The sequence below is a fragment of the Chrysemys picta genome, chromosome 1 (assembly GCF_011386835.1).
Source record: "Chrysemys picta bellii isolate R12L10 chromosome 1, ASM1138683v2, whole genome shotgun sequence".
In the NCBI taxonomy this organism is placed as follows: Eukaryota; Metazoa; Chordata; order Testudines; family Emydidae; genus Chrysemys; species Chrysemys picta.
In genome coordinates, this window is record NC_088791.1 from 295,961,279 (window position 1) to 295,974,064 (window position 12,786).

At 41.1% G+C, this 12,786-nt stretch overlaps 1 protein-coding gene across 16 annotated transcripts in view; it reads left to right on the forward strand.

Annotated features, from left to right (window-relative positions):
- The window catches only part of LRCH1 (leucine rich repeats and calponin homology domain containing 1), a 253,247-nt gene that overhangs the window by 173,905 nt on the left and 66,556 nt on the right, over nucleotides 1-12,786 (forward strand). For 14 of the 16 annotated variants that reach the window (XR_010600758.1, XR_006172725.2, XR_006172726.2 and 11 more), the window contains 4 exons: nucleotides 7,526-7,593; nucleotides 8,866-8,952; nucleotides 11,754-11,843; nucleotides 11,952-11,988. Coding sequence is in view for 8 of the 16 variants with exons in the window: in XM_042842720.2 (XP_042698654.1) it covers nucleotides 7,526-7,593; nucleotides 8,866-8,952; nucleotides 11,754-11,843; nucleotides 11,952-11,988 (282 nt within the window). In the remaining 8 variants the exon portion in view is untranslated. The remainder of the gene's footprint in view (nucleotides 1-7,525; nucleotides 7,594-8,865; nucleotides 8,953-11,753; nucleotides 11,844-11,951; nucleotides 11,989-12,786) is intronic. The other 2 variants (XR_010600750.1, XR_006172727.2) reach the window with 2 other exon arrangements.

Sequence of the window (12,786 nt, forward strand, 5' to 3'; positions counted from 1 at the left end):
CTCCAGACAAGGAGAATCTTCTTAGATGGTAGTGGCCCACCCCCATAAGGATCCACCAACCCTAAGCACATGGATACGCCAAATCTGTCTGTACCAACTACCAGGACATCTCACATTCCCAATCGGACTGAGATTTATACCTCCCCAGAGGATATCTTATCCTCATTCTTCTCTTCTCTCAGGTCTAGCCAGTGTAAGGGATATTTTGACGCCAGAGGAGGAACCTACTTCGAGGAGAAGAAGCTATTCCCCTACTCCATCCATTCATTGAGTCTCCCTTTACTGTTACCAATGGCATTGCCAGTGGAGACATATCCAACCTTTTCATTGGCTCGTCTTGGATGTCTGATTCAGTCTTCACCTCCATGTGGGGATGTTAACCCAGACAGAGCCGCTATACTATCTTGGACCCATCTTCCACCCAGACATGATTACCAGCAGTCCCTTGAGTACTCTATACATTGGAGTCCCCCTCAACCAGCATTTGGGGCCCTACTGGGGCCCCTGGGATCCCTAAGCATGGCACCTTGGATCCATGCACGAGTCTGACTGACCCTCTTCCCCTAGACAACAGCAACCAGCTCTGCCAGAGCATGCGGAAGAGAAAGATGTTGAGCAGGATCCACTGATACTGGCAGTATCAACAAGCATAGGCTATTGTGCCATCCTCACCATCCCTGCCTGATGACCACAGGCAATGCCAATAACTTTTGCAGAGGGTGGCGACTGAACTTCATATCCCACTTGAGGAGACCCATGATACACAGCATAAGCTCCTGGACATCCTGCAGTAAACACGTTCCTCATGGAGCCAGCCAGGGTGGTATGCACACAGACGCATCTTGCAGCCATATCCCTAAAACAGCTGAGATATTTTGTAGCGGTGAAAGAGGCAGAATTTTTGTTCACCCACCTTAATCCCCAACTCCTTAGTAGTTCAAGCAGCAACACGCTAAGACTACCCAGGCAGAGGAGGATACTGAACACCTCGACCTTCTAGGGAGGAAGATATTCTCATCTACCAGCCTCCAGTTTAGAATTGCTAAGTGTAATTTTACAAACTACTCCAAATTTCTGTAATTTAAAGGCACACTCCAATTCTAAGCCCTTATTGATGAGGGTAAACTGGTAGGAAGGACCTCACTTCAAGACACAGTTGATACCATACCTAGAGCCATAACAATGGCACTATTTATGCGGCACAAATCGTGGCTTCCGTCTTTGGGGCTCCCCATTGAGCTTCAGAATACTACTGATGATCTTCCCTTTGATGGCTCTTACTTCTTTAACAAGAAGACGCATGAGTCTTTACACTCATTAAAAGGTTCCAAGACTACCCTCAACTCCCTGTGCATGTATACTCTTTCCCCGAAGAGTAGACACCATAAACGGGTGTACAAATCAAGGCTTGTTCCACAGCCTTTCTACCAACAGATCTCATATGAACCACCATGCAAATGCCAGAAGGTGCGAAGACCAAGGTATCCAACCCCATCCACTTTGACATGAGCCACCCAACCCCATCTGCCAACTAAAGGTTACTTTTGAAGGGATGCTTGAGAACTGAGAACCATCATTGATGCCATCCCCAACTACTCTCCAAAGCTTTGGTGGCATACTTCCTCCACAACTGGAGGGCTATAAGAACAGACAAGGGGGTTCTAGATGTCATCCACTTTGGCTACATCATCGAGTAGAGAGACGTCTCTCTTGTCCCCACCACAGCCCCAGAGCTGGGGCCGGGGAAGAGGTATCTCTCCCATCCCCGCCGCAGCCCCGGAGCTGGGGCTGGGGGAAAGGTGTTTCTCCCGGCCCCACTGCAGCCCCGCAGCTGGGGGAAAGGCATCCCTCCCATCCCCGCCGCAGCTGAGGGAGAGGCGTCTCTCCCTGCCGCAGCCCTGGGGATGGGGGAAAGGCGTCTGTTCCCCCACCCCCCCATAACTCTGCATGCCCCAAGCTCTCCCAAAGCCCTATCACTGTCCCCCACCTCACCACACTGCCCCCACCCACCCTACACATCCTCCACACCCACCTGTGTGTGTGGCTGGTGCGCAGCCCTTGATGGTCTGCTGTGCGCACCTTACAGGGAACACAGATGAGAGCTTCACTATTCGGTCCTAAACGAAATCATCTCTGAATGGGGCATGCCATCCTGGGACTTGCTCACCTCCCAAATGAACAAGAACATCTTCTACTATCCTGGACAGACCACCTGAAGTATGCCTTTCCTCCCATTCCACTGGTCCCGCATGTTCTGTGGAAAATGTGCCATGACAAAACGTGCATCATTCTCATTGCATCCAACTGGCCCAGGCAGTTTTGGTTTCTGGACCTCCTGCAAATATCAGCCCGTCCTCCTCAGCATCCGCCCCCTCCCAGATCTGCTAACTCAGGAGAATGGTAGAATCAGACATCCCAACCCAAACCCTCTTCACCTCGTAGCCTGGTATTTGGATGGGCAGCAGACTTGGAGTCTTGGCGTGTACACATTTAAAGGGTGTTCAAACTGTTCGTAACCAAGACAGAGAAGACTCCATGCGAAAATGCTGTTTAGCTAAATGAAGGCGTTTCTGTACCTGGATGCAACAAAACTAGTTAGCTCCAGAGGCGACAAGTATCTAGGCTACCTCACTCTCAGATATCAGGCCTTTCTTTTAGCTTGCTGTAGGTACACCTAGCAGCAATCAGTGCCCTCCACCTTTGGATAAAGGGCTATTCTATTTTTACTTACCCGATAGCAGCCAGATTCCTGAAGGGTCTCACTAAGACTTTCCCACCAGTAGTAAAGCCAGCACCGCAATTAGGCCTCAGTCTTTTTCTCTCAATACTTACCAGACCACCCTTTAAATCATTGGCTACATGCTCAGTGTTCCACCTGTCAATGAAGGTCACCACCTTCATCGCTGTCACTTCAGTCAGGAGCGTGAGTGAACTGGCGGCACTCATGGCCGACCCTCCATATTCCATAAGGAAAAAGTTTCCCTTCGCCTCCATCCAAAATTCACCCCAAAGGTAGTCTCCTACTTTCACATAAATTAAGCAATTCACTTACTGGCATTCCTTCCAAAACCTCATGCTTCCAGTGAAGAGAGGAGACTATGAATTATGTAGAAAGCGATGGGTTTTTCCTCAACAGAAACTTTGGAATTGTATTGATCAGTATTTCTCTTATATACTGTAGTGATCTACATCATTACTAGTGAAAACTAAGGTGGCTTTACAGTGCATGTGAGAATGCACATTGTCAGCCATTGTTTCTGCTTTGCCCCTTCACTGCCTTCATGGGTAGTTGGTTAATCTTTGTGAAAATTATCAGGGGGTAGCCGTGTTAGTCTGTATCTACAAAAACAACAAGGAGTCTGGTGGCACCTTAAAGACTAACAGATTTATTTGGGCATAAGCTTTCGTGAGTAAAAACCTCACTTCTTCGGATGAAAATATTACTCTTGTATTGCTGGAATGGTTAGCGAACACTTTGGCTGTCGGCTGTGTCGTGTCCAGCTGTGTAAATCGCATCTGCCAAGGGAATGCTGTAGCTTACACTTCTGACTGTTTTCAGAATTGGTCTGTGACTTCTCTTAGGTTGCTCCATTGTACCTCTCTGTAGTTTTCTGAATTGCGTGTTCTCCATTTTCATTATCCTCTGCCCCCTTTCTTATTGTGGAATTGGATCTTTTGCACCATTCCTGAATAATATCTCTCTGAGAAAGTTGCAGTAAAATCCTTATAAACGATCCATAAATCATTCATGAATACAGCCACTTTGTAATTCATGAATTTCAGCTGGTTCATTATGTAATGTAACATAACACGATTTTTGGACCAATTTCATCACATATCCCATAATAGTAGGATTTATATGAATTTTTTTATGCCAAGGTTTGAACAATGTTTATTTTCATATGAGAATTTATTTGCTGGCCAGCTTTGCCAGATTTTTTTTTAAGGACAAAACGATCTGAAGAGGTCCTGTGTACTTGCCATCAAATTCCTTTCTGAGAGAAAAGTGCTAGATAGCCACGGTGGAGAGAACGGATGTGGTTTCCCGACCTCTTGGAAGTGGAGGGAAAGGAACTTCTAGGTGTGCAAAAGGACTTGCCTTTTTGTAATCCTTCACCCTATTTCCTTTAGCAGCACCACTTTTGTCATTCTACCAATGGCAGGGCCTCCCTAGTAGTTTTTCTGTAGCAGCCATAGAGGGCATATACATTAAGAACAGTGTAAAAAAAAAATCCCCAAACACTCAGCCCTCAGTGGCCTCTGCAAAAGAAAATATAAACTGCTTAATTTAAAAATGTTTTTGTAAAATAGCTCATTTCAAATATAGTTACTTGTATCAGATACCTACACTTATAGGGTGAGTGAAGCTATCTCAAGAGTGCAGTTATCCAATACATCCATGTTGCTTGTTGTTATTGCTTACTGGATAGATAAACACATTCTACAGTATCGTTAAATGTGGCAAGTGTTTATTGCTGGGATAGTCTCTGATGACTATTAGGAAGAGTTTTTTATGGATGTTGGCTAAGTGGGATGTAATATGTCAGCTCTTGGAAAAAGGGTGGGGATTAAAAAAAGAGGGTCATTGAAACTAAAAATTTTATTTTGTTTTGGTTTGCATTTTTCATTTAAAAATCCTGCAATTTTTTAGAAGAAATGACTTTCTTTTCATTTTGTTCAAAAATTTTCATGCAAAATTTTTTTTCATCCACCCAGCTCTAATATACACCTATATAATGCTTTACATCTTCAAAGCACTTTACAAACATTACCTATTTAATTTTCACATCTCTTTTGTGAGGTAGGTAAGTAATGTTATCCCTGCCTGACATATGGACATGTAGGCATAGAGAGATTAAGGGAGACAGTTTTCTCTTGAGAATCAACATGGCGGTGTAGAAGGAAATGGAAGACTTCTATCTACTCTCTCCTCCCCCAACTAGATCCTCCATCAGAAGCTGCCATTAAATGCCTGTTGTGCATTAACACTTTCTCCCCTCTAAGGTGTGCTATAGAACTATTGGCTAGTCCCTCAACAATGCCCTCAGCCTGGCTATAATCTAGCATTTTCGGCACCTCATTGTAGAGTGTGTTGCAGAGCTTAGTTCAGGGATGCAGAGGTGCTGTTAAAGAATTTCAGAGTGGGAAAAATATTGCCTCAGATGTGGATTTTTATACCCTCTTGATGCTAATGACAGGTGAGATTAGCAAAAGTGCTTGAGCTAACAGTCCACAGGTTTTATGAGGGGGAGGGTTGAGGCAAGGCATTTTTCTTGTTGATCTGCAAGAGTGCGAATTTGTTGGGCTCTTTAGTTCACACTACAGATCTCATATATCTTTTTCCCAAGATGTATTTTGGGAAGGTAGGAGACTTTAAGGCTGATATAAATTATTGAATCATATCCACACGAGAGTTTGAACTAGTTTAACTAAATTGATTTAAAACATAACTTGCTAAAATGGTTCAACTTGCAATACAGACAAGACCTTAGTTTTAGTGGGTTTGGGAGGATTTTATATGAGATTGGTCCTAATTTGTGTACTTTATTATTGAATTTGTGTATATAAGCCCAAAGATCAAATGCTTCATTATTTACTTAATGAAAAATAACAGATGAAAAGAATGGCTTTATTTGTGGTATTGGGGACTGACTTTGGGAATAAAGCCGTATTTTGTGATGAAGAATGTTAGAGATGCCAGTGCACAATTCAGTGATACATCTGGCAGAATCAGACGGCATTTATTGGTACAGGGTTCCTGAGATGGATGTGCCAAACACATGGCATTGAAAATAGTTAGTCCTTTTGTCTGTTATTCATTCCCTGCCAGTGCAAGTGCACATCCATTCAGACAGCTTCCGTCCTTACTGGCAGCTGAATTATTTCAGTGTTTCTGCATGTTGGAGATGAAAATGAAAGCAAATGTATCAAGTTCCAAATGGAAATATAAGTATCGGATGCACCTTTACGAATATTAACCAGCAGTTCATAATTATGGATGCACCTGGTAGCAACTCCACAGTTGGAGATCTGTTATAAAATGGGGTTTGCATGAGGCACAAATTCTTGTTTTTCCCCCTAAAACTAGGTGACAAAATTGGTGTGCAGTTTCCCACAATTAGTTTTTAAGATGTGAATTTTCTATGAGGTTTATGTTTTGTTTCTTTTAATAATTTCTAACAGGAAGCCTTTGAATTAGGGCTCTGGCTAAAATGAATCATTAGCAGATCTACTTTCATCATTAACTGATATTGCTTTAAAGCAGTGGTTCCCAAACTTGTTCTGCCGTTTGTGCGGGGAAAGCCCCTGGCGGGCCGGGCCGGTTTGTTTACCTGCTGTGTCCGCAGGTTCGGACAATTGCGGCTCCCAGGAGCCGCGGTTTGCTGCTCCAGGCCAATGGGAGCTGTTGGAAGCAGCGGCTAGTATGTCCCTCGGCCCGCACCGCTTTCAGCAGCTCCATTTGGCCTGGAGCCGCGATCGGCCAAATCTGCAGATGCAGCAGGTAAACAAACTGGCCCGGCCCACTAAGGGCTTTCCCTGCTCAAGCGGTGGAACAAGTTTGGGAACCACTGCTTTAAAGTATTATCTAAATGCACAAAACTTAGTAGAAAGGTAGACCTTGAGAAGATCTGGTTCTTTTTTTTAAAAAAAAAATGAATTTAATGTGATTTGTAGCCATTATTCACATTATAACTACACTTGTCTGTAAGAGTGTATCTTTCATCATATAAATGTACCTGCTGACTGACAAATATTTTCCTACTGCACTTCAAACGCCAACCCCTGTGGTCCACCCCTTCCTTCCTCATATATTGCCAATCCCCAAGTACACATTTAAAAAAATACTAGAAAATTAATGCAGAAAAACTTTGTTATGAAGCACTCAGGCTTGCTGTACACATGTCTGACACAAACCCATCGAAACAAGGAAATGAGAAGTGACCTAACAGTTATTCTCTCTTTCTCCACCCGCAAGCACACATCTTTACATTATCACAACTACAGTACAAAATAGATCATGCACCACTTAGCAACAGAGCTCTTTGTGTACTAATCTATCTTTAAATAGTGATGGAATGGTCTTGATTCTCTTCCCACATATGGGAGTTTAACACCAATGTAAGTCCATTGATTTCAGTGGAGTTACTCCTGATTTACTGGTGTAAATGAGAGGAGAATTAGGCTCATGCTTAATTGATGGGTTATTTGCATACATCAGAAGGATATGAGAGAAAATGGGGGCATTCAGTACATAATTCTCATGTTGGTTGACTTATTTTTGTATTTAAATGAGGTTAGGCTTTGCCCTCAATATAATGTGACAGTTTAATGAAAGTTGGTGCAATCAGTATCTTAGTTGGGGGAGGAGAAATCACAATGAAGTACAGACCTTAGATTGCTTCAATTAACCACTCTAAACTGATAAATGAACTAGGTCAGTGCTTAGTCAGAAGAGGAAACTTCTTATCTGTCTACTTTAATGGCAAATTTCTGTCCTAATGTTCAGTATAATGTCTGTTCACAGGGCAGAGCAGCAGAATGTGATGAATTATTGCGAATAGAAGAGGACACACATTGGCAAACAGAAGGAATGTAAGTATTCATTTATGTACATCAGGGGTAGGCAACCTGTGGCACGCGTGCCAAAGGCGGCACGTGAGCTGACTTTCAGTGGCACTCACACTGCCCGGGTCCTGGCCACCAGTCCGGGGGGCTCTGCATTTTAATTTAATTTAAGTCAAGCTTCTTAAACATTTTTAAAAACCTTATTTACTTTACATACAACAATAGTTTAGTTATATATAATAGACTTAGAGAAAGAGACCATCTAAAAACGTTAAAATGTATTACTGGCACGCGAAACCTTTAAATTAGAGTGACTAAATGAGGACTCGGCACACCACTTCTGAAAGGTTGCCGATCCCTGATGTACATAATGAACTAATATCGGCTATACATTTTAGGTGACCAAAATTTAATTTGTCTTTTGAGTATTTCCTTATCAGCTTATTATTTTGTATACAAGGAAGCATGACATTTATATAACAATACAATTTGTCTGCATTTTGCTATTTATAGTGTATTGATTAACACAGTGAAAATTTTATTAAAATCAATATATTTGTATGTACCTAGAGAATGCAAGTGTTGTTCAACTAGATACTGACATTACATCTGCTAATAGTATTTGTAAAAGGGCTGAAACTTAGGGTGTGTGTGTGTGTGTGTGTGTGTGTGTGTATGTGTGTTTTAACACACTTTCCTGGCCCTGTAATAATAGTTAATTCAAAACACTATTTCAAGACTGGTGCTGACAAACATCAGTCGATGAACATACGTGAAATAGATGATTTACAATGAAACTGAACTGTTAATTGAAGTTTTTGTTAAGCAAAACAACAGTGTTCATTTCTGCTTTGCTAAAAGTCCAGATGAAAAAAATCAATAGTTGCCAAAAGAATTAAGAAAAATTAGGTTCTTTTAAAGCTTTTAAAAGTATTACAAACATTTCAAACTAAAAGATAAAATACTATTTTAAAAATTGCCAGTGTCCTTATACTAGAACAATAAACTTCATTAATCAAGTAAAAAAATTGTTGGTAATTAAATTATTTCAGCAACAGAAGTCAGGCTGTTTAGATTGATTGAAATGATAGATGGGGGAATAACTATTTAGTTCATTGTCTTCTAAACTGACTTCCTAATTTCCACATGAAAATTTCCAAATCCTACATCTGCATATTAATATGCACAAATACAGGATTTTTACTATACAATTTAAACAGCTAATTTGAAAATATTTCCCATTGATTTAAATTCTAACTCCTTTGATACTCACGGTAGTGTCTTTGTTTCCTACTGTAGAACAAATACATCAAACAAGCAAAATATTGATATAGCCATGATAGATCATTTAAAAGAAGCAGTAGATTTGCTACAAGATCCCAACAGGTATGCTCATATCAGAGGGTCTCCTGATGTAAGTAATATGTTGTATAGGAAATTCCGGAAGGGTCAAAGTCAAAAAATGTTCTCTCTCTCTCTCGCTCGCTTTTTTTAAATTTTCTTTTTCATGACTAAATGCTTTCTGCCCTGCATCAATGGGATGTGGGATGTTAACTAGACAGCAGAGGATATGGCATGGTGCCTGGAAGGGCATGGGGGATGTGAGACTGCACAGTTGGCAAGATGGGTCTGGCTTCTCCCCCTCTTCGGATCCTTCACCTTTCCGTTGCCTGAGGCTGAGGGGACTGGGCTGGCTGATTGGCTCTGGCATACCCATTCCACTATTTAAACTTTTCCAAGCTTTTCAATAGCTTCTTATACTTGTGAGCTGCTCTGCCCTCCTTCCCTTTAGTTGTAACATAGGAGTTGTATTTTCAGCATACTGCTGGACTGGCTAATTGTCTGTTTTGGGAGGAGGGAGAATTTTTCCCATTGGGTCAAATTGACTGAGTGATGGGTTTTTTTTGTTTTTTTATCTTTGGCAGTGTGTTATGGAGGCTCAATTAGGTTGAAAGCAATAGAAATTGAAAGTTTAACATTAGGAAAGGTACGGTTGTCTAGTTTGCCGTAACTTGTAGGTAAATTCTAAAAGGGTCAGTTCCCAGAGATAAATGAGACATGGGGTTTTGCTAGTTGACCTCATGCCTATATGAGACGGGGCCAACGGGTCTTCAGGAAGCAGTAGAGAGGATTCCAAAGTGAGGAGAATCCTAGGGGTAGTTTGAGGAGGGTCTAACCTGACTTATTGGTTATAAGGTGGGAGTTTTGTAACCCCACAATAGAACCAGTCAAATGTCTGGTATGTGAAAGCAGGGGGTGGTGCATAGCACCCCTATTCCACGTTAAATTAATTAAGTCGTGGCCTGACATTTAAATTCATCCCTGCATCTGTCGTTCAGTCACCTGAATGTTCTTATTAAAGTATGTTTGGCTGTTCAAGTTATTTGTTAGTATACAAGGTGTTCTTCAGGAATGGGTTATCAGATGTTCTTAACTTGACAAGTTCATAAAAAAAGAAAATTAATTGTTATGTGACCTTTTGACTAAGAGTATCTTAGATATAATCTCCCCTGGATAGTATGCACAGGATTCCCAGTGGTGCCCAAACTTTTCCTGTCGCCATCCCCCGACCCTCACCAGAAATGGAATCTGTCCATGCTTCCCTTCCCCCTTCATTACTGCACAGTTGGCTCAACAGAGGAGCTTGGGGGAGCAGCTGGGGCTAGAGGCGGAGCTGGCTTGGGGGCAGAGCCTGGGGGGGGGGGGAGCAGAGTGGAGCTGGGGCTAGGGTTGGAGCTGGCCTGGGGTTGGAGCAGGAAGTAGAGTGGAGTTGCGGCTGGGGGGAGAGCTGGGCTGGGAACGAAGTGCAGCTGGGGGGAGAGCTGGGCTGGGGCAGAGCGGGGCTGTGTGGCATCCCTAGTGAGGTGCACCCCACAGTTTGGGGACCATTGTATTAACAGAAGCTGTAAATATAATAGAAGCATAGGAATTATAGATGAAGAAAACCTATTTAATCCAGCCATCTAGTTGCACAGAACTGTTCCCCACAATGCTTTTTCTGATGCTTTGTCTAGCCTAATTTAAACTTTTTCTTGGGATGCATCAGAAAAAGATATAAGCCCCACTCTATACTTACAATTGCCCAGTGGGAGTAGGATCAGGCCCTTTGTGAATGAACAAAGGATCCGTTTTTTCAGTTGTTCTAGTAAATGTATTGCCTGCTCACTTTGCAAATACTTCCCCTTTTAGTTCAGCAGATGAATTTACTTTAGCTTGTGCTGGACAGTTGTCTCTAGAAATGTTTGTTGGTTTGAATTAGGTAAGGCAGGTGCTTTTGATTCATAAAAGAGAAATAACCTCGCCAGTTAGAAAAGTTTGTTCAAATTAGTTCTGAATTCAGTAATGCAACATTCCAGGTGGCATTGCTTCTGCACCTCGCCTGAGGCATTCTCTTTTAATTGGAACAAATGTTGCTATTTAAAAAAACAACAACTTTAGTTTAAAAAATGTATTAATTAAACATAACAATGAAAAGGTTTCAGTTCTCACTCTTGTAAATGATTCTGTTTGTCACTTAATAACTCAGTGCTGTAACTCATAACGCTACACATCTTTCCCCTACCAAACAGAGAAGAGACATTTAAAAATGTAAGGAATTGTTGTTTTAATATTTCAGTTTAACTAGGTTTCTTATTCCGAATATATATTATGAAGCAAATACATTTGCAATACTCACTTGTCCGTGAATATTCAGATGGGCCGTTTATTTCAAATACTGCTGTTAAGGATAGCCAATCATGCTGTACGTATATACAAAACCAGTAAAGAGAAATGTAGAAAATAAAATATGTAGGAGGGCTTATTCTTTTTCTTTGTGATTTTAAGATGTGCTTAACTATATGGCTATAGTCCGAACAGTAAAGAGCAAGTTGCACTAATTTCCCAGTTGGTATTTTGCTATTTGTGGCAATTCCAATCAACTTCTAAGAATAATGGGAACTAGTATTCTGTTGGATTTGCGTATGTACAGTTGAATAAGAATTTGCATAACCTACTGATCAAGGTTTAATATTGTAGTCTTGCATTTGGGTATTGAAGTGAGTGGTGTGTAGATGGGGAATTGTAAGTAGCTGAACAAGTTAAAAGAAAAACATGATTTAATATATCCATTTTTAAAAATTAAATATTTAATAGAATGTTCATCAAAGATGTACCCCAGTGCATTGTTTTTATTTCAAACCTTACAGATTAAGCATGGATATTACAGAGAGCAGTGGTGTGAATCTGTATCCCATGGAATCAGCAACAGATTTAGAATTACAGGAGTCTACAGTAAAGTGTGTTTATATTCCTTTTTCAGAAAAATAATGGATTTGCTAAAGTTTCATATTCAAGATTCTACACTTTAAAATTTAATGTGTTGTGTTTTGTATATCCACATACAGTGGCCAAATGCAGATGGAGGAGGCTCCTATCTATCAGGTAGGCTGTCACTATATTACAAAATATCCAAGAGAGACAGAAAATGGATCACCAATTACATTAGCTATTGGACCAGTAAATGAACAAAATTTAGTGTTCTGCAAGAGAAAAATATAGCTGTAGTTCTTTTGGAAGTTTTGCATATCATTTTGTAAAATTAATTTTTGCTTTTACAATTTTTTTAATAGCTCATAAGGACTTTTTTAATGTACAGAGATTGTTATTTTTAATCTCTGTAGTCCTTTGCCTTCATTGTGGGGACTACACTTGTTGCTGCAATCATAGTTCTACCTGCAATTGTCCTATTGAGCCAAATACTTCAAGTATTGTAATGGCCATAAAAATACATGAATTGTCTGTAGCCCTTTGCTAAATGCATTCTTATTTGTTTTTCTTCCTACCCCTATTCTTTCTAGTGCTGGAAAACTATAATGTAGCCTGGGAGCCTCAAACCCCATCTCCGGGGCAGGAGAAAGAGCTATGTAATAATCTGTCCCCTTGACACTGTTGTTTTGTCTACACCATGAAAAAGTCTGCACTGGGAAACCATTTTAACCAGCACAACTTTTGCCCCCAATATGGGTATGGCACAAATGTATGTAAACTAATCAGAAGACTAGAAGAGAAAAGTCTCCAGAAACTGTTTTATCCAAATTATCTCTGTCCACACTGAGGGCAAAACCATGCTAGCTAAAACCAGTCTCCTGATATGGTCTCTTTTCACTGTGCCCGAGGGTTCAATGGACTACCATCACCATGACAGTGCACTAAAACGTGGGTTGTAGAGCTGGCACCTAG